This window comes from Halichoerus grypus, chromosome 2, assembly GCF_964656455.1.
Source record: "Halichoerus grypus chromosome 2, mHalGry1.hap1.1, whole genome shotgun sequence".
Lineage (NCBI taxonomy): Eukaryota > Metazoa > Chordata > Mammalia > Carnivora > Phocidae > Halichoerus > Halichoerus grypus.
In genome coordinates this window covers 191,710,059-191,730,770 of record NC_135713.1, presented here as the reverse complement: position 1 = coordinate 191,730,770, position 20,712 = coordinate 191,710,059, and the positions used below count along the sequence as shown (strand labels likewise).

The 20,712-nt window shown below is 60.4% G+C and overlaps 1 protein-coding gene across 1 annotated transcript; it reads left to right on the top strand.

The window, feature by feature from the left end:
* The first annotated feature begins 380 nt into the window (after positions 1-380).
* On the top strand, positions 381-18,782 carry PLCD3 (phospholipase C delta 3). The gene is made up of 15 exons (XM_036116789.2): positions 381-670; positions 9,464-9,625; positions 9,726-9,954; positions 10,232-10,361; positions 11,323-11,551; positions 12,222-12,423; positions 12,604-12,748; positions 13,540-13,692; positions 14,796-14,933; positions 15,051-15,201; positions 16,446-16,562; positions 17,161-17,327; positions 17,559-17,694; positions 17,768-17,917; positions 18,095-18,782. The coding sequence occupies exons 1-15, from the start codon at positions 532-534 to the stop codon at positions 18,181-18,183; spliced, it is 2,337 nt and encodes a 778-aa protein (XP_035972682.1). The 5' UTR covers positions 381-531; the 3' UTR covers positions 18,184-18,782.
* The last annotated feature ends 1,930 nt before the right edge of the window (positions 18,783-20,712 follow it).

The window sequence follows — 20,712 nt, the reverse complement described above, 5'->3', positions numbered from 1 at the left end:
GGAAAAGATGGAGAGGGGTCCTGAGTCCGCCTCGAGTCAGGATCCAGAGAACGGAGTGTCTGTGGCAGAGGACAATCCTCGCCCCTCCGCTGGCCCCCAACCCCCCGAATAGAGGCTCGGGTCACCGGTGGGGCCGGGAGCCGAGGACCGCTCGGAGAATGCGGAGGCGGACTCGCGAGCGGCGGACGGACGCGGAGACTCGGGGGGACGCAAGCCGGCCCCCTTCCCTTCCCACACCTCGCGGAGGACACACCTCCCGGCCTGGGGTCCCCCCGCCCCCCGCTCCCCGCCACCACCTCGCACCTCCCCCGGCGCCGTCCTCGGCCCCGCCCCCCTCCCGGTCCCTCCTTCTCCCGACCTCGTCCCTCCCTGTCTCCCCGCTCCCGACACCACCTCTCTCCCACTCCCTCCGGGCGCCGCTAAGTTTCTGCGCTCGGGACCGCGCATAGAGCCGGGGCCGGGCCGGAGCGGCGTCCCCGCTGCCTTGGCCCCGAGCGCAGACCCCCGGCCCGGCCCCGGCCCCACCGAGCCATGCTGTGCGGCCGCTGGAGGAGCTGCCGCCGCCGGCCCGAGGAGCCCCCGGTGCCGGCCCAGGTCGCGACGCCCGTCGCGCTCGCGTCCCCGGACGGCGGCAGCAAGAGGCCCGGGCTGCGGGCGCTGAAGAAGATGGGTCAGTGACGGACGGGGGCGTGCGGGGTGGGCGCGGACTGCCGCGGGGGGCCGCCTGGGACGGCGGGGGTGTGCGGGCGAGCGGTGGTGGGCTTCCCGGGCGGCGGGGGTCGGAATGCCAGCACCGTTCCGACTGGGGGGTCGCACCTTCGGTCACCCGACGTTCCGGGGCCGAGCGAGGCGCGCCGGTGGCCTTCGCTTCCCACCAGGAGGCGCCCGCCGGGCGTGCTGGAGTGGGAATTTGGGCGCCGGGCGAGGATCGGGGTCCCGGAGGACCTGGTGCATAGAGTGGGGGAGACAGGCTGGGGGTGTCCCTCACCCGCCTCCCCAGCACCCTGTGCCTTCCAGGGTCCGCGGGCGCCCCCGGGCATCCTGGGTTCTTGGCCGCCCTTAGGGGGGCAGGGGAGCTGGGGAAGAGGCCAGCCCCTCAAGCCAGTCCTCCAGCCCTGCAGCCCCCAGAGGGGTTGCAGCAACGACGCAGCACTGGTAGGACTGGTCGAACTGGTGAGAATACTGTCCTTGAAGTCAGAAAGGCAGAGTCTGAGGTTTGGGGGAAGGGACTGCAGGGAAGGAATGTATGCACACTGTGGCGCATTAGGCATCTCCCAGAGTCCGACTGCATTGGGTGGTTACAGAGGTGGCCTCACCCAGTCTTCCTCACTCTCCGCAGAGGTACCTGGTATAATTCCCATTTCACAGATGAGGAAACTGACTCAGAGAAGTGGAAGAATTTGTCAGTGGCCACACAGCCAGTTAAGGGCAAGGGCTGACATGGAGGCTGTGCGCAGCCACACTGCCGAAGGGACCGCTCAGAGCCTGGGCAAAGTGTGGCCGACTGGGAGTGGGGAATGTGTGCGAGTGTTGTAGAAAACGTGCCGCACCATGAAACTGAAACGGTGTGTTCCAACTGCTGTAGGTAAATAGTTAATGATGGAGAGGTGGGTGTGGGGCTGGGGGAACAGGGCAGGGCTGCCCAGGAGACCAGTGTGGATCTTGGGGCAGAATTCAGGGGACCGATTGCCAGTCTTGCCTTCTCTTTGTCACTGCCCCCCACCTTGTTCTTACTTCTACTTCCTGTCACTCATGCGATCTGAATTGACTGAGCTCTGTCCATGTTCTGAGCACTGAACCTTGCGCTCTCCTTACGGAGACATAAGACACATGATCTCTGCCTTACCCTCCAATCATTCATGCATTCGGCAGACATCTATTGAGTGCCTATAGTATGCTCTGTCCTGGGATTCAGCAACAAATAAGACAGACACAGTTCTGGCCCTTTAGAGAATAGAGGCATCAGCAAGGAGGGCAGACAATGAGGCAAAGAAACCATCCTAGGAAGGGAGGGGACAAATTAGATGCTGGGGAGCCGGCGAGGGCCCTGGCTGCACCCCAGAGCCACAGGGAGACTGGAGCGAGGCGTGGGGGAGAGGCAGGTGGGGGCCCGATCCTCAAGGCCTCTCCTTATAGAGTTATGGATTTGCCCTGGGGACAGCAGGAGCCCCAGAGGGTCTCAGGTAGGAGGAGGTAGGCAGGGCTCAGGCAGAGTAGAGGCATGTTGGACGAAGGCAGGGGTGAATCAAAGAGAACCATAGGAGGGAGGCTGAGGAATCAGTTGGTCAAGCTATGGTGGTGCTCGGACTTGGGCCGGCGCAGCCGAGTTGGATTCTAGAACCATCTAGGAGGCGGACTGGGCTGGACTCTGCAGTTGGTGGGATCTGAAAGGTGTCTCTGGTGGGTGGCAGTGTCATTCTCTGGGCCTTGGGGAGAGGAGGATGGCCATGGGGAGTTGAGGTGCCACCGAGACATCCGGGGCTGGTCACCGAGACATCCGGGGCTGGTGTGGGGCCAGAGAAGGAGAAGCAGAGGTGGCGGATGCTGTGGGAGGGCTGGGGTGCTGTCCCCGCATACCCACCTGCTTCTTCATTCCACACACGTTTGCTTAGCCCTGTCAGTGTGTCGTGGCGCTGTGCCGAGGGCTGGGGCCGCGGAGATGAATATCACAGCACTTTGCCCTCGGGGAGCACACAGTTTAGTAGCAGGAGATACTCGCGGACAGGTAATTACAAGCTGAGCCCAGGACTCAGCCTCACGGCATGAGTAAAGCTGCACGGGGGCATCCCATCCTAGTGACACTGTCAGGACCCGTGTGGGTGTCAGAATGTCACCTGGGCTGTCCTCCCCTCCCACCGCTGCCCTGTCCTGCTGAGTGACTGCTGAGAAAGGAATGTCCAGTTTCTGGGGAATACCCCTTCCCCAGGCCTCACTGACTCCAGGAACAGGGTGGAGACACAAGCCAGGTGTCCCGGGGCCCAGCCTGTCAGGCCATCAAGGCCAGGCCCACCACCCAGGGAGCTGCCACCACCACAGCTGCCGGGACTCCTCCCCAGATGGCTCTCAGGGCTGCCCCCTGTCACGGTCATGGCCACACCCCTTAGGCTAACAGACAACAGATTTTATTTCAGGTCAAGAGACTAGGGCAGGGAGTGGCTTGGAGGTCAAAGGCTCAGAGGAGCCCGAGGGAAAGAAAGGGCTTTTGGGGTCATCTTGAGGGGGAACTGGGACGATGGGGAGGAGGGAGGAACACCACCTCCGGTCCCCCCCTCCCCCCCGGGGTTGCAGGCTTAGCTGTCCCCAGGAAGCCAGGGAATAGCTGGAGAGGAGCTCAGTGAGTACCTGCGGAGCCAGACGGAGTGCTGGGCTTGCTGAGCTTGTGGCTGGCGGGAACCTGCTTAATCCTTGGCACCCGGAGGAGACGCTGCTGCGGGCCTCACAGGGCAGATCAGCTGGCGGGGTGGGGGGGTGAAGTCTCCAGGCCGAGGCCCACATGGCTAAGAGGCAGCCGCCAAAGTCTAGGTTTCAATGTTGGCTCTTTATTGCCAGAATTAATGAATACTAATTAACACCTTTATAACACTGAGCGAGGGCTTTTCACCTATTAACTCCTTTAATGCTCACAATTGTATGAGGTATGTGGTACCATAAGCCTCATCTTACAAATGAGAAACTGAGATTCGGAGAAGTTCAACGCTGGGAAGGAGCTAAGAGAGGATTCGAACCCAGGCGTCTGGCCCGAGGTCCAAACTCCTATCACAGTGAGGGAGTGAGCGATCTGTGCCTGGACGTGGCCCGCTACTCCTCTCCCCGACAGAGGCCCTGCCAGCCCCCAGACGTGTCCTCATAGGCTTACCACATAAAGTACAGGATGCCCCGTTAAATGTGAGTTTCAAACAAACAACAGATCATTTGGGACAAACTCATACTAAAACATCACTTGTTGTTTATCTGAAATGTGAATGTAACTGGGCATCCTGAATTTTATCTGCCAGCCCTATCTCCCCAGAGCCCCTGTCTGTGCCTATGCCCCTGACGCTCCGCCCTTGCCCCTAATCCTCCCGGTGAGCAGAGCTGAGTGGGCAGAATCCCGTTCCCTCTCCTCCCCGGCCCGCACGCATCCACCAAGTGCCACGGGGGCCAGAGGGCTCTCCCTATGGCCTGCCCAGGATGTCTCCTGCAGGGTGAGTGGGGCTGCCGTGCGTGGAGCTGGCAGGTGGGGGTCCTGGCAGGTGCCTGGCCTGGTGGGAGGGAGAGTTGGGCGGCCGTGCTGGCTAAGCCGGGGCGTGCCAGGCAGGACTAGGGGGCTGGCCCGGTCATGCCGTGTGGCCTCCCTCACCTCTCCTCCTTCTTCGGCTCTGGGGAGGCCCCCTCCTACGACCGCTGCCCCCCAGATCGGCTTCACGCCTGTTCTGGCCCTGCCCGGAAGGATGCGGCCACCATCAGTAGCACTGGGTCCGGCCAGGGACAGGGGAGGCACCGCCTGCCTTTTCTGACTGTGTTGACTCTCCCAGGAATGTTACGGACTCTGGCGCTGAGCTCCACTGGGCCCTGGCGCTGGGTGTGGCAGCCAGCCCCGGAGAGGGGGGACAGCCTTGGTACCTGAAGAGCTGGGGCTGCCTGCTGGCCGGAGAATTAGGCTGGGAAGGGGTGTGGGACCCCTCACCATCGCGTGTTCCCTCCCAGAAGCATCGGGAAAAGCTTCTCTTCCTCTCCTCCCCCACTTGGCATGAAGCTATACGCTGTTGCTATTCGCTGCATTCTCACATTCCTGCTGGAGCCCCGGGTGCCCTTCCTGAGTGTGCAGAGCACGCACACACACCAGCGCACACACCCCTACACACCCCCCTTGCTCGAGACCTACCACTGTCACGCCCTGCTGCCTACATATTACCCCTCTTGTCTACACTCGCTGTAACCCCACAGCACACCCACGCTCACCCCCACCGATGGCCAGCTCTGGCCTCTGCCCACCACCACACGGCCACGGCCCCTGCGTCCTTCCTGGCCTGGGTGACCCACACTGTTGTCGGCTCACACAGCTTGCCCTCTCATAATTCCAGTGGCCCATCTATGAAAAGAGGCCGGGGGTGGGGGTGGGGTGGGTTGAGGATCAGGGATGGACCTGGCCTCCCCATGGCCCTTCCAGCCCCGCCACTGAAAACAGCCTCCTGCCCCCGGCCTTGGCCCCTGACACAGACCTGCTCAGGCCTCAGACCACACGCAGACCAAACTGCCCAGGCTGAAGGTGATAGTTGGGAAACCGGGCTGTCCCTTCCTCACCTCCCCCTGGCCCGTCTCTGGGGGCTGAGATAAGCAGTTGGCCTAGAGAAGGTGTCTGAGCCCCAGCTGACAACACTGAACTGGGCTGGGGAAGGGCCCAGCTGGAGACCACGAGACTGAGGAGGGTAGATGTGTAGGAATACCTGGGCCCCTCTTCCCTCCCCGGCCCCCGCCTCACTTTATTATGATTTAGTGAGTGCCCGCTGCGGGCCAGGCCCTAAACTGAGCGCACCTGCGCGTTAGCCCCCAACTCTCAATGCATTCTGGATCCACCACCTACAGACTCAGGACCCTGGATACGTTAGCTGCTCTGTTGGACAGCTTTACTGAGATATTAATTCACATATCATACAGTTCACCCATTTAAAGCATACAGTGGTTTCTGGCCTATTACGTTACTAATTTTTTAAGTTGTGGTAAAAAAAAAATATATATATATATATATATCATAAAATTGACTATTTTCACCATTTGGAATTGGCTAATTGAGTGGCCTTAATTACACACACGGTGTTAGGCATTCACAATGTTGTGCTAGTTCCAGAACTTTTCCATTACCCTAAACAAACAAACAAAAACCCCTCTGTAGCCATTAACCAGTAATTTTCCCCTTTCTCCCTTCCCGTAGGCCCTGGTAACCTCTAATTACATTCTGTCTCTGAATTTTTTTTGTTGAGGTGTATGGGACATATAATCGGTCCCGATGAATTTGACTATTTTAGACACCGCGTATAAATGGGATCATACAATTATCTGTCCTTTTACGACTGGCTTATTTCACTTAGCATAATGTTGTCAAGGTTCATCCATGTAGCCTAGACCAGCTGTCCCTCCTCTTTACGGCTGAATAATATTCCACTGTATGTCTGTACCCGCTTTTGCTTCTCCATTCATCTGTTGATGGACATTTGGGTGGTTTCTATCTTTTGCCTATTGTTCATCATTTTTACTGCTGCTATTTCATGATCGTTCCCCCCTCTGTTCAGTCAAGGTGGCCATGGCACCGGCCCAGCCCAGCTCCACGTTCAAGGCAGGGATGTTTAGATAGATAACCCACTGGAAGCACAGGAGGCAGGCAGCTTGTACACCTGCTCCAAGCAGGTAGGAGTGAGGTTGAGGAAGCATCTGTGGGTTTGGGCCCTGGCAGGACCTATAAATGTTGACTGGGTGCCTGGGCAGAGAGTCAGGTGCCTCCCAGCACCACTGCCTAGGGCCTGGGCCCTCCTCCTGGCCTCCTACCTCTGCTGATCCTGCCCTTCCTGTCTGGAAGTGCAATCCCTTCGCTACCCCAGGGCTCAGAAGCTGAAGCAATGGGGAAATAGTGTCACCTGCCCAGGCAGGGACTCAGCACCTGGCTCAGCCTGGCATTGAACTCTGTTTGGCTTTTCCAATGGATACGTGTTTGGGAGGCAATGTGCTCCGAGGAGCAGGGAGATCCAGAGGCCAGTGCCAGCTGGGCGGGCAGACTGGAATGTCACCCTTTCCCCCAACAGGCTCCTGGGGAGCCAAGGATGAGGGCCAGGGGCAGGGGCCCGCTCGACATGGGAACCTATCCCAGCGGAGGGCTGATCAGAAGTTCAGGCTCCCTGTCTCGATGTCCTGTTTGCAGAATCCTCTGGACAAAGCAGGCCCTCGGTGACTCACCTCCATTTCCGGCCTTAGTCATTCACCAGCCCCCCTTTCCCCCCACCCTCCCCAACTATGGGCTTGGCATGCGAGGGCTGGCAGGGTTAGGGGAGGTGGCCCCAGGCTCTGCCTGGTTGTCACGGGAACAAGGAGTTCCTTTCCCACAGCTGAGGAGGTAGAGGAGGGCTGGGCTCAGTTGCCGTGGTACCACAGGTTCCCTGAATGTCCTGCCCCCCGACCCATTGCTTCTCAGGCTGAGGAAATTCAGAAGTTGCCCAGACGTGAGTGCGGAGGGCTGAGGGTCTGGTGAGTCTCTTGGCCTGGTGTGTGGCACGTTCTAGCTCTCTGTCTGGGAAGAGGAGGGTTCCACCTCCCCTTCCTAGCTAGGGGGCACCGAATGGGCACTGACCCAGGAGGCCGCTCTGAATCCTGAGAGACCCTTCAGAGCCTTTAAAGCCACAGGCTAGCCCCAAGGGGGGACCATAGGCTCCTCTGGATGGCAGGTTTCTCCTCCTGGCCCCGAGGCCCTGATTTTCAATCATAGTCACCCTCAAAGTCACAGGGGAGGTTTTTAAACATCGCTACCCAAGTCCCAACCCACACTGCCGGACAAGAATGTCTGTGCTGTGATCGGAATCACTCCTCCAGGTGATTCCGATCACAGCCAGGGTTCAGAAACCCTGACCCTCAAGGAAAGGACAGATAAGGTAGCGCTGGGGGTAGAATGCATTTAGTTCTGCCAACATGGCTCGTCCTCCCCTTTCAGAAAGCCCTGGCTGTGAACCTGCCTCTGGGATGAGCACTGAGGTATGGATATAAGACTTTGTCCCTGTCCTTGGGTTTATTAAAGTCTGCTGAAATTACAATTTGGGTGGGGTGTTTTAGTTAAATTAAAAAGTGCTGTTGGTGATCAGGGAGGGAGAATGCCCATTTGAGGACAAATCAAGGAAGGCTTCCTGGAGGAGCTGCTGTGTGAGCTGGTCCTTGAAGGAGTCCTGTGTGAAGAAGAGAGACAAGAAGGATCCTACAAAGGCCCCCAGAGAGAGTGAGAGAAGGCCCAGGGACTTAGGCTTGGTTTCATAGGTCAGAGTTTACAACAAACAGGGGCCTTGGGGCCACAAAGCCTAATGCCAAACCCAGTACTGGGGGCTTGTTAAAATAAAAGGAGGAAGAGGCACCCACTGTCCTGTTTCATTTGGCTCACACAGTGGTGTTTTAGGGGGTTTTTGTTTCAATTTGATTTAGTTGCCGACGTTGAAAAGTCCGGAGGCTTCACATACAACTCCAGCTTCCTGTTCTCTGGAAACTCTGGGCTTTCATCCACTCCCAGCTGCCCTCCTCCTTCCAAAGGGCATGGACCCTCCAGTTTGCCGGGTTCCCACTCTTTCTGGCTCGTAAACCTTTGGTATTGACCTATAACTCGACAAACGAGAGCGGGACGTGGCACCACCAGGACGGGCGGGGTCTTCACTGAAGTTCCAACTTTGCCGCGGGTGCTCCTGCCATCCTCACGGCGTGCAGGGCGAACACAGGGCCCAGAGCAGTCACGGGTTCCTGTCACCAAGGCTGTGTAACTCAGAAGTGCCAGAGTTGGGATTTGCCTCCCCGGGCCCCTGAATTTAAATTCTGCACACCCCACCCCCACCACGATAGCAAGGAGAGGGGACAGAGGAGCAGGCTGGGGTTCAGTGTAGTGGGGCGGGGGGTAAATGTGCTAGAGCCTGACCTCCAGGGTTTGAAGCCTGCTTCCACCACTTTGTAGCCATGGCATTCTGGCAAGTTCCTTAAGCTTCTCTGTATTTGTTTTCTCGTGTGTGAATTCATGAGTAGGGGCTGGCATGCGGTAGATGTTTTGTAAGCATTTCTTCTTACTGGGGAAGGTGGACACTGTGGAGAGCACAGGTGGGGTGAGGTGGGATTGTGACAGTGGCCGGGCCCGGGGGAGGGCCCAGTGTCACCGGAGACCATGCTCTCAGCTGGACACAAAGAGGACACCTGGACATCAGCCCCCAGCTGGCCTTGGCAGGGCTGGTCCTGCAGTCCTTGGCCTGTGACCCTGGAGCCCGAGTGGCCTCTGCTGTCCTCCCTTGTCCTGGGGAACGCAGAAGTGAGGAGCTTGGATTGCAGCAAGAGAGATTTAGGTTAGATAGTGAGACTCCTTCTTGATGTCAGGGTTTGGCATCAAGGGAAAAGGCTGTTGGTGGCAGACTCTGGTCTTGAAGTCCGAAGACCGGGATGGAAGGGAGTGGCACACAGGGTGACCTTTAGGGAGGCCCAGGTCCCAGGAGCCGCCTGAGGGACTGCTTTGCTCTAAGGGCCTCTGGAGGCAGCTGCTTGACGGAGGCAGGAGGTCCTGGTGCTCCCCGGGGCTTGAGTGGGAGACGCCAAGCGCGGCCTTGGGGGCTGAGGAGCCGAAGGCCAAATCCAGTACTGGGCACGTGTTACGCTCAGGAGAGCACGAGTGGCCGGTGAGGGCTTGCAAGGCTGGGAAGAGGGTGGAGGGAGCGAGGGGCAAGGCCCGGCCCCGACGCCCTCCGGCCTCCCGCCCCCGCAGGCCTGACGGAGGACGAGGACGTGCGCGCCATGCTGCGGGGCTCCCGGCTCTGCAAGATCCGCTCGCGGACGTGGCACAAGGAGCGGCTGTACCGGCTGCAGGAGGACGGCCTGAGCGTGTGGTTCCAGCGGCGCATCCCGCGCGCGCCGTCGCAGCACATCTGTGAGCCGGGGCGGCGGGCGCGGGGCGGGCTGTGGGGACAGCGGCCCCGGGGACAGCGGCCCTGACCCGGCGGCGCGTGCCCCTCCCCCCCCCCCCGCAGTCTTCGTGCAGCACATCGAGGCCGTCCGCGAGGGCCACCAGTCCGAGGGCCTGCGGCGCTTCGGCGGCGCCTTCCCGCCGGCGCGCTGCCTCACCATCGCCTTCAAGGGCCGCCGCAAGAACTTGGACCTGGCGGCGGCCACGGCCGAGGAGGCGCAGCGCTGGGTGCGCGGCCTGGCCAAGCTGCGCGCGCGCCTCGACGCCATGAGCCAGCGCGAGCGCCTCGACCAATATCCTGCGCGGGTGGCGGGGTGGCGGGGTGGCGGGGAGGGAGGACCCGTCCCCTGGGACCCGCGGGCCGAGCCGGAGCCCCTGGTCTTCAGAACAGCGGGTGGCCACGCGGCCTCCCGTCTCTGGGGAGCCCGGTCCCTTCCCCGTGGAGGCCGCGGGCAGAGGGGAAGTACGGCCCCTAGACCCAGGCGGCGGGGGCGTCCCGGGCAGTCACCTGTGTGTGGGGGAGGGGCGGCGGTGCCCAGGCTGTCGCTGGTATTTCCTGAGCGCCCACACCTGGATCCACACCTACCTGCACCGGGCTGACTCTGACCAGGACAGTAAGATGAGCTTCAAGGAGATCAAGAGCCTGCTCAGAATGGTCAACGTGGACATGAATGACATGTATGCCTACCGCCTCTTCAAGGTGGGCGCCCGCCCCCACTCCCACCTCTGAGGCACCCACGCCCCGCGCCCGCAGCCTTTGTGCACAGCCTTTGTGGCCCTGCGGAGAGGCCACGTCTGGGCCTAGTTGGCCTTTTGCACTCCCCTGAGGGCCAGGATGGGCGTGCTGGCCCGGAACTTCTTTCCTCACCCCCAGGCGGAGCCCAGGGATGGGGAGGACCCCCCTCACCCACCGCAGCCCCAGAGTGAGCGGCAAAGCTGTGCTTTTCACTTCTGCTCTGGAGTCCGCAGGCACCCTTCGCCCTAGTGACCGTGCAGGGCTTACACGCGGGCGTGCAGGCAGGAGTTGGCTCCCGGGCTCCCCTGCACGCCCTCCTCCACTATGACACACGGGGCGCCTCCCCGCGTGACCGGATACACCCCACATGTGGGAGCACCACGGGGGCTGCCCGGGGCTGCGCTCGGTATCGGCGGCCGGGCCAGAGCACAGGGCAGATGCCCGTGTGGGTGGTGACTGACCCACCTGAGACACGGAAAGACGCGGGAGCCATGGCGCTGGTCCACCTGGGCCCACAGCTCCACGGGGACTACTCCCCGTGGATTCAGTTATCTGTGGCTCACTGACCCTGGGTGTGGATCTGGGGACGGAAGGACGGCACTGCACACACACAGGAGGAGGGATTATGGCCGGTCCCGCCCCCCGGGTCACTGCTTTTCCTCCCATATCTTGATTTTGGAGGGTAGGTCATGGTGCAGGGGGACAGGCACTAAAGCCAAGAGAGCCTCCTTAGAATCCCAGGCCTGCAGCGTACCAGCTGTGTAAACTTGCACGACACCCAGGACCTCCTCGCTAGCACCCAGTTTCTCTGCCTGGGGCCTGGGGGACCCCCGGCTGCCCAGCGTGGTCCATGACGGATGCGTCGGTGCGGGCCGGCTTTCCCAGGGTGTCCTCCTCCTCTGAGCTGCCCCGCCCTGCCTTCCAGGAGTGCGACCACTCCAACAATGAGCGGCTGGAGGGGGCTGAGATCGAGGAGTTTCTGCGGCGGTTGCTGAAACGGCCCGAGCTGGAGGACATCTTCCATCAGTACTCGGGCGAGGACCGCGTGCTGAGCACCCCGGAGCTGCTGGAGTTCCTGAAGGACCAGGGCGAGGACACCGCCACCCTGGCCCACGCCCAGAAGCTCATCCACACCTATGAGCTCAACGAGACAGGTCGGGGTCTGACAGACCGGTTGGGGTCAACACGGCCCTGTCTCGGCATCTGACAGGTCCGGGGGCTTCTAGCTAAGTGGGCTCTACGATTATTGGCTGTGGGGGCCATCTTGGGCAGGTTGCCTTGCCTCTCGGAGACTCAGCTGCCACGTCTGTGACATGGATTTAGTAGAGTCCCTGCCTCATAGGGTTTGGCTGAAGATTAAATGGCATGACTTATGGGGGCGCCCGGCTGGCTCAGGTGATAGAGCGTGCGATTCTTGATCTTGGGGTCATGAGTTCGAACCGCACGTTGGGTGTAGAGATTAAGATTATTTTAAACAAACTAAACGGCGGGGTGCCTGGGTGGCTCAGTCGTTAAGCATCTGCCTTCGGCTCAGGTCATGATCTTGGAGTCCCAGGATCGAGTACCGCATCGGGCTCCCTGCTCGGCAGGAAGCCTGCTTCTCCCTCTCCCTCTCCCCCTGCTTGTGTTCCCTCTCTCGCTGTCTCTCTTGTCAAATAAATAAATAAAGTCTTAAAAAAAAAAACCTAAATGGCATAACTTATGTAGAGTCCAGTCAGTAGCTAGGTGCTCATTATTACTAAGCTAAGTGAGCTTTGGGGGCCTGTGGGGCCAGACGTGGGGATCCTCCCGGTGGCCTGACACTCTCTTCTGCCCGTCCTGCAGCCAAGCAGCATGAGCTGATGACACTGGATGGCTTCATGATGTACCTGTTGTCACCCGAAGGGGCTGCTGTGGACCCGGCCCACACATGCGTGTTCCAGGACATGGACCAGCCCCTTTCCCACTACTTCATCTCCTCCTCACACAACACCTATCTGACCGACTCTCAGATCGGGGGGCTCAGCAGCACCGAGGCCTATGTCAGGTACCCTAGCGGGGGATGGTCGGGGTGAACACATCTGGGAGCCCAGCTTGGGAATGCTATGGGGCTCAAATCTCACTGTGGGCTTCCTGAGCAGGGGAGTGGCTACCTGGCTCAGCCTGGCCATTGCTCTGTTCCAGGGCTCCCGCATGACCCCTCCCCCGCCCACCTGTCTGTCTGCAGGGCTTTTGCCCAGGGATGCCGCTGTGTGGAGCTGGACTGCTGGGAGGGGCCAGGAGGGGAGCCCATCGTCTATCACGGCCACACCCTCACTTCCAAGATCCTCTTCCGAGACGTGGTCCAGACCGTGCGTGACCACGCCTTCACTGTGAGCTCCCAGGACCCCCATGCCCAGCCCCAGAGCCTCCCCAGTGACCCCAGCGTCCTCTGTCCTTCCAGAAGAAACCCCCCTGCCCAGAGAATCGCTCACTCACCAAGTGCTGCTGGGACAACTGGCCAATGGGGTAGAAGAAAGCTGAGTGAGAGGCTCCCTTCCTCTACCCTGATGTTTAGTAATTGCAGTAAAATCACAAAATGTCCAGAAGAAAACCTTGCGGGTAGGGAAGGACATTTTAATCATATCATGACTCCCAAAGAGAAAGCCATGAAAGAGAAGTCTGCATAAAATTGCGACTTCTGTCAATCTATACACAAATCTTACCCTCAAAAAATGGTGGGCTTGGGGGCACCAGGCTGGCTCAGTCGGGAGAGTGTGCAACTCTTGATCTTGGAGTCGTGAGTTCGAGCCCCACACTGGATGTAGAGATTACTAAAAAAAATAAATAAATAAACTTTAAAAAATTATGGGCTTGGGGGGGAGTGTGTAACAGAAACAACATGGCCAATGTCATTAACATATAAAGGTCATTTATACAATAAAACCACTCCTGCAGCTGCCCTCAGCTTCCCAGACATTCCACCCTTTCCCTGAGACCCCAGATCTGACCTCTGTCCCCCCAAAAACACACTGGCCCCAGAGTATGTCCCACGTTCCACCTACTCAGCACCCCCAGAGTGCCTTTGCCTGCCTGTCCTGAAGGGGGTTGGGGGGCCAGGTGTAATGGGGGTCCTGGGAGGGGGACGGGGAGGTGGCTCTGAGTTGCTGTCCCTCCCCCCCAGCTGTCGCCATACCCTGTCATCCTGTCCCTCGAGAACCACTGTGGGCTGGAGCAGCAGGCTGTCATGGCCCACCACCTTCGCACCATCCTGGGAGACGCGCTGGTGACAGAAGCGCTGGACGCCCAGAACCCGGAAGAACTGCCATCCCCAGAGGTAATGAATGCCCCCGGACTCTCAGCCCGCGTGGGGGAGGACCCGGCTGTGGTCCACCATCCACCCCCGCTATGCCATCTCCGCAGGTCGGGACCCCACACCTCTCTCTGCCTCGACCTCCCCCTGCGTTCCTCTGGCATCTGCCACCCCATGGTCTTGTCACTCTCCTACCCACCAGTCTTGACTAGACCCACCCTGCCCTATTCAGGGCCTTCCGTGCCCTACCCATCCACCCCCCTCCCGGCCCCACTTTGCTGCCCTGCCTAGAGAGTCCCTGCAACCTCAGCCACGGCCACCTCCAAGGCCTTGGGTGGTGCGTCCTCTCCACCTGAAGCTCCCTTCCCAGCCAAGCGCCACCTGCTTAGAATTTTCGCTCAGCGTAAACCACCCCTTCCTGTGATCTGAGGAAATTCCGTAGCTCTCTGGCCTGGGGTGGTTCTTCCTCCCAAACCCCAGAACATTTTATCTGCCTCTTGGGGACATTTGTGTTTTTCCGGCTCCTTGAGAAAACGCTCCTCCTACTCTCAATCCAAATATGCAGAGAATGTTGATTCACCTCTGTGTGTGTGTGTGTGTGTGTGTGTGTGATTTGATTTTTTTATTAGCATGAAACACGGTTAAAAAAAAAATCGAGCTGTACAAAAGTGTATACAATGAAAAACGGTTTTTGTTTGCCCTTGTCCTATTTCACAGGAAGTAACCATCTTTAAGTTTCTTGTGCGTCTTTCTAGAATTTTCCCACGCGTCTATACCTATGTGCAGAGCTGTCTTCTCTTTCAAATGTTACACAAGGAAGCTCATGTGATTACATGTTCTACAGTCACTTTTTTCACGGGAGATCTTTTGGGAAGAGGGCTCCTTCTCTTTCGGTCCCGAGCTGTGTCATTCATTGGAAAGGCTGCTTGTCGTATTCTGTTTGGAAGGACCTCCCTCGCCAGTCCCCCGTTGGTGGCTCTATGCGTTGTTTCCCATTTTTTCCTGTTAGAAGCATCCCTCATCTTGGCGTGGCCTTTCCTGCGCCCCCGGTCAGCCCCTCACATAGTGGTGGTTGTGTGACTGACAGGGGCGAGAGGGCATAATCCCTCCATGTGGGGTCCCTACAGCAGCTGAAGGGCCGGGTCCTGGTGAAGGGGAAGAAGCTGTCAGCTGCTCGGGGTGAGGATGGTCGAATTCTGTCCGACCAGGAGGAGGAAGAGGAAGAGGAAGAAGAGGAGGCAGAGGCCGCAGAACAGAGGCGGCGGGTGAGTGGGACGGTCGGCGCCCGGCTGGGGCAGGGAGGAGCTGCTTGGGGAGGGGAGGGGAGCTAGGAGGACAGAGGCGCAGGAGCCGGTGGACCCCCTCTGAGGCTCATCTCCCAGGCCAAGCAGATCTCCCCCGAGCTGTCGGCCCTGGCCGTGTACTGCTGTGCCACCCGCCTGCAGACCCTGCGCCCCAACCCAGTGCCGCCCCAGCCCTGCCAGGTCAGCTCCCTCAACGAGCGCAAGGCCAAGAAGCTCATCCGAGAGGCAGGTAGGAGCCGGGACATCGGGCATCTGGGGGCCGGAGGCGCCGTAGAGGCCGGCAGGCTCCTGGTGGGGGGCATCCTGAAGTTGGTCTGGAAAGGAGACTAAGAGGACTTCAGGGCCAGTGAGAGGGTCAGGAGGTCCCCAGTTTGGGGCTCAGGGAATGAGCGCCCAGCACCTGCCCAGCACCGGGCCGGCATGGGTGGAAGGAAGAGGGTCCAGGGAGGAGGGAGGCTGCTGCCTGCCTTTGCCGGACTCAAGCCTGGTGACAGGGCCAGACACAGACAGGAGTGCTGGTGCAGGGTGACCAGTGGGCCGTGGCGGGTGTTGGGGGAGCCGGGCAGAGGGCGCGAGGTCAGGGAAGGACTCTGGAGCGGGGGATGCCTGCCGAGACCCCAGACGAAAGGATGGGGTGGGGGGCGCCTGGGTGGCTCAGTTGGTTAAGCGACTGCCTTCGGCTCAGGTCATGATCCTGGAGTCCTGGGATCAAGTCCCGCATCAGGCTCCCTGCTCAGCAGGGAGTCTGCTTCTCCCTCTGACCCTCCTCCCTCTCATGCTCTCTGTCTCTCATTCTCTCTCTCTCAAATAAATAAATAAAATCTTTAAAAAAAAAAAAAAAAAAGAAAGGATGGGGTGGAAGGAGCCAGGTGAAGAAGGGGAAGGCGTTTCCTTTTTTTTCTTTTTCTTTTTTTTTTTAAATGTTTTATTTATTTATTCATGAAAGTCAGAGAGAGAGAGAGGCAGAGGCAGAGGGAGAAGCAGGCTCCCCGCCTAGCAGGGAGCCCGATGCAGGACTCGATCCCAGGACCTTGGGATCATGACCTGAGCCGCAGGCAGACGCTTAACCATCTGAGCCACCCAGGCGCCCTGGGGAAGGGGTTTCCAGGCTGGAGGAGCAGGTTGGACGAAGGCCTGGAGGACCCACACGCTGCTGGAGGAGTGCATGGGGGAGGCGGGATGAGAGCCGGATGTCAGCCTGGGGCCCCGTGTTCCAGGCATTGAGTTGGGGGCAGGATGCGGGGATTTGGGGCTGGGCTGCAGTGCCAGGGTGTGGAAGGGGGTCCTTGGCCCTCTCTGGGCTTCAGTAGCCTCGTCTGGGAGGTCCTCTCAGCCCTGGGGCAGGGGGAGGCCGCGGGAGTTCAGCCTCTGTTCCCAGCTTGTCCCTGTAGCTGGGACAGAGGAAGTTACAGGCCCTGGCACTGCGTGAGGGACACCTAGGGGCCATCGTAGTCCTGCCCCAACTCCCCCCAGGGAACAGCTTCGTCAAGCACAACGCCCGGCACCTGACCCGCGTCTACCCCCTGGGGCTGCGCGTGAACTCGGCCAACTACAGCCCCCAGGAGATGTGGAACTCAGGCTGTCAGCTGGGTGAGTGGGGGCAGCGCGCTGCCGAGGGGGGCGGCCTCCAGGGAGCCAGGAGAGGCCCGGGCAGGGGTGGGGCCAGACAGCTTGCCAGAAGGTGGAAAAAGGTGTTTTCTCGGTAATAACAATGATTAAAATAATTGTCAGGAAATTAGGTGGGAAAACAAATCAGACTCATCTTCCTGACAGTGTAAAAGTCTCACATTTTTTATGAAGACAAAAGTTAAAAATCTCTACTCCCATGTGTCCCCTGACACACACACACACACACACACACATCCGTGGCAGTCCCACGGAATCAACACAGACAGGAGTGGGCTCTGGAGGGATGCTGAGCTCCAACAAAGGAGCAAAGGAGGGGAATACGGTCCCCTTGAGCGCAGATATGGAGACCCCAGGCTTCCTTGGACGCCACTCTGGCCTGGGCCTATGCCCAGCCCCACCCTATACCAGGGATAAAGTGTAGGTGACAATGGGGGCTGGGTCCCTTGGCTGCCGTGATGCACCCCCTAAGGCCCGGTGGGGGTGGGCAGTGAGACCCCAAAACGGAGCGGTGAGAGGAGGGACACTAAGAGCCCCTGCCCTGACCCCGCTATGTCCGCAGTGGCCTTGAACTTCCAGACACCGGGCTACGAGATGGACCTCAATGCCGGGCGCTTTCTCGTCAACGGGCGGTGCGGCTACATCCTGAAACCCGCCCCCCTGCGGCAGCCCGACACCACCTTTGACCCCGAGTGCCCTGGACCCCCCAGAACTACTCTCACCATCCAGGTCAGCAGCCTGGACCAGGCCGTACCCCGGGGTCACAGCTAGCCCCGGAGGGGTCCTAGCCTGCAGGGCGCCAGCCTTTGGTTCCAGACGGTGGCGGCCTGGGGACGGCTTGGGGTGAGGGCAGGGTCCGGGTGAGCGCTGAGGGCAAGGGGCTTCCTGCCCTAACCGAGGGGACAGGCAGGCGTGGGCCCGGGCGGGGGCCGGAGCGAAGCTCCCCTTCGTCCCCGGCAGGTGCTGACCGCGCAGCAGCTGCCCAAGCTGAACACCGAGAAGCCGAACTCCATCGTGGACCCCCTGGTGCGTGTTGAGATCCACGGGGTGCCCGCAGACTGCGCCCGAAAGGAGACCAACTACGTGCTCAACAACGGTGGGTGGGCGTGCTGGTGGCAGGAGGGCGGGCCTGGGGGCCGGCGGGCTCCTGACTCACGCCTGCGCCCTAGGCTTCAACCCCCGCTGGGGGCAGACCCTGCAGTTCCAGTTGCGGGCTCCGGAGCTGGTGCTGGTCCGGTTCGTGGTGGAAGATTACGACACCACCTCCCCCAACGACTTTGTGGGCCAGTTCACGCTGCCCCTCAGCAGCCTGAAGCAAGGTTGGCGGGGACGGAGAGGGCTGCGGGTCTGGGCCTCCAAGACCCTATTCGCCTGGGCTTTGCATGTCCTCCGAGAGCTTGCCTGAGCCCAGGGCCGGGATGTGGTTGGCGCCCCCGCGGTCCTGGCCCTGCGGGCTGGGGGGCGGAGAGCCTGACACGTGGCTACGCTCCCCACAGGGTACCGCCACATCCACCTGCTTGCCAAGGACGGGGCCTCACTGTCACCAGCCACGCTCTTCGTCCACATCCACGTCCAGCGCTTCTGAGGGCGGGACGGACCCACGCTGGGGTTCCTCGGGTGCCAGTCTGCATCCCGTGGCAGAGGCTGTCTCCTCCTCTGGGGTGGAAGGGTGGAGGGGTGGAGGGAGGCCCAGGCCCTCCAGCCTGCTCGCTTTGCCCCCTCCACTCTGGTCTCAACGGGGTGCTGGGGGCTGCTTCGGTCCCTCCTAAGAACAGGCCATTGCTCTTCTCCCTATGACCCTGGAGCCTTGAGACGCCCCCAGCGCCTCCGATTCTTGGCCTACTCCCTCGTGGCTCATGAAGAGCCAGGCCTCTTGCTGCCAGATTTGGGGAGAACATGTGAGCCTTCAGCTCTTCTCTGCCCCCCAGGGGGGCCCATCCCAGCCTCCTTCCCCCAAAGTAGTACAGCCCCCTCCTTGCCTCCACCCCACCCCAGGCATTAGCCACCCCCCAAGGCCCTCCCCTCTCCAGGCTTTCCTGGGCTCCTCCCTGCTGCTCTTGAACTTGAGCTCCCCTTCTGAGGAAGCCTGGGAGTAGATTCTAACTTGTGTCATAGAATGGCATGGGGAGAGGACAGTAAAACAAAACTATTGATTTTAAAAGATAAAGAAGCCAGTTTATTTTACTACTGCCGTACCTGGAGCACTTCTGAGCTCATACCCACAGGCCCCTGAGGAGGGATGAGGGCAGAGTCCCTTGGGCCCCCTCCCCCAGTAGGGCTTGAATTTGTCTAAGCAGGCCAGGGAGCCAGTGGGGGTGGGAGGGGCAGAGGAGAGGCCCCAGCTCAAAATAGCCTGTCCCCTCCTCTTGGCTTAGAGCTGCTTCCAGCACCATGAGACTGTGGGGACACCAACTCAGAAGCTCCCCTGCCCCCTTACCATGAAGGGCCTTGAATGGGGAGGGGGCAGGTGGCGGGGTGGGGGGGGCTTCTGCCAGGAAGAACTGTTATGTCCCTCAAAGGGGATGGGGCCGGGACTCTGAGGGACCTCACACAGATCCCCGCTTTTTGGGTTCAGCTGCGCTCAAGGCCCCTGTCTGTTCAGTAGATGAATCCAAGACTTGGGGCTCTCCTTCCACCAGGGCTAAAGGCCTGGAAACCAGCCCACCGCTCCAGGCTGCCTGGAGTGGCTGGGAGAGTGTGCCGAGACACCAGAGGGCAGAACCCAGAGACGACCTGCCAGAAAGGAGACTTTCTGGGCTTCAATGTGGAGCCCTGGCATTTTGGGTTCCATCAGGCAAAAGCACGAACACTGAACCAGGGCAGACCTTGAGGACAGTTTCCGGCTTGGGGATGGCACCCGGGCCAGGGCTTGAATGCGCCCCATGGAACCCAGGGCCGGGCCGTCTCGCCCTCCTGCAACCCATGACCCGATGCAGGACGTGAGCGCCTCCCCTGCTCTCCGGGTGTGCTGAGAGTGGTGGTTCTGATGAACCCATGTGTCCTCAAGGAGGATGCTCACACTCTGAAGGGGCTCAGAAGCCTACGGATGCAGGAACCACAAAGGCTGGAGCCAGGCAGCCCGATTCCTGGTTCTCAGGGCCGTCAGGAGGCCAGGCAGCCGGACCGCAGGCCTGAGGAGGGAGGCCCTGAGGAGGGAGGCCCTGAGGAGGGAGGCACGGTGAGGCCCAGTCTAGTAACGGGGGACACACAACAGCAGTTCGAGTCGTCCCGGCCCCACAGGGCCAGCTCTGCTCAGGGCCTGGGTGAGGGTCCCATGTCAGGTGAGCGCTGGAGCCCGGGCTGAGCCCCCCCAGTCCCATCCTGCTTCTCTTCTCTGGTTTGGTAAAGCACGAGGAAGGGTTTCCTGCTAGGGTGAGAGCCCCAACGCTGGAAGTCGGCCTTGGAAGGGCAAGTCTGCAGTGCAGGAAAATGGGTGGGAACGGGTGGTGGAAGGTGGAGGCAAGGAAGTCACTTGTAACTGTGGAGGTCCCACCCACAGGGCTGTGTCCTCAGCCCAAATCTAAGGGTGGGGACGAAGGCCTGAGCCTTCAGGGGCTAGGGTGACTGACGGGCGAGGGGAGAGACACAGGGGCCAGTTTAGGAGGGGCCTCACAGATGATCCTGGGGGGACGTCCTGTGTCCTCAGGCCGCAGCCCGGTTCCCTGGAAAGGGGCTCCCTCGGAGGCACCAGCCATGGGGTGCCTGAAAGCGGCACGGGGTCAGGGAATGGATGAGAAACTCCAGGGGAAGAGACCGGGGCGGGGGGGGGATGCGAAGTCTAAATGCGGTTACTGGGGCCCTTCCTTGGAGACCCGGTTCGGTAGGTGTGCAGTGGGGCCTGGTGACCGGCAGTGTTCAAAAGCACCCCCTCGGGCCCAACAGGACCAGCGGGCCGCCGGCCCAGGAGGGGAGTCGGGGCATGTGGACGAGCGGGCCGCAGGTGCCCCGCACCGAGGGGGGCTCGCTCCCGGCCACCGAAGCCTGGGACTGGCACCACTGCCAACGTGCCCTGCTGTCGGCCCAGGGCCCGGCGGCTCCTCTCACACGGAGTGAACCTGGGTCAGCCCCGACCCCTCGCCCCGGGATGGGAGGAGTTAGGGGAAAAGTGCCAATT

Coding starts and splice junctions, on each gene's coding strand:
- PLCD3 (XM_036116789.2), top strand. CDS start 532: ATGCTGTGCGGCCGCTGGAGGAGCTGCCGCCGCCGGCCCGAGGAGCCC. Junction 9,626..9,725: donor CGCGCCGTCGCAGCACATCT/GTGAGCCGGGGC, acceptor CCCCCCCCGCAG/TCTTCGTGCAGCACATCGAG. Junction 10,362..11,322: donor ATGCCTACCGCCTCTTCAAG/GTGGGCGCCCGC, acceptor CCTGCCTTCCAG/GAGTGCGACCACTCCAACAA.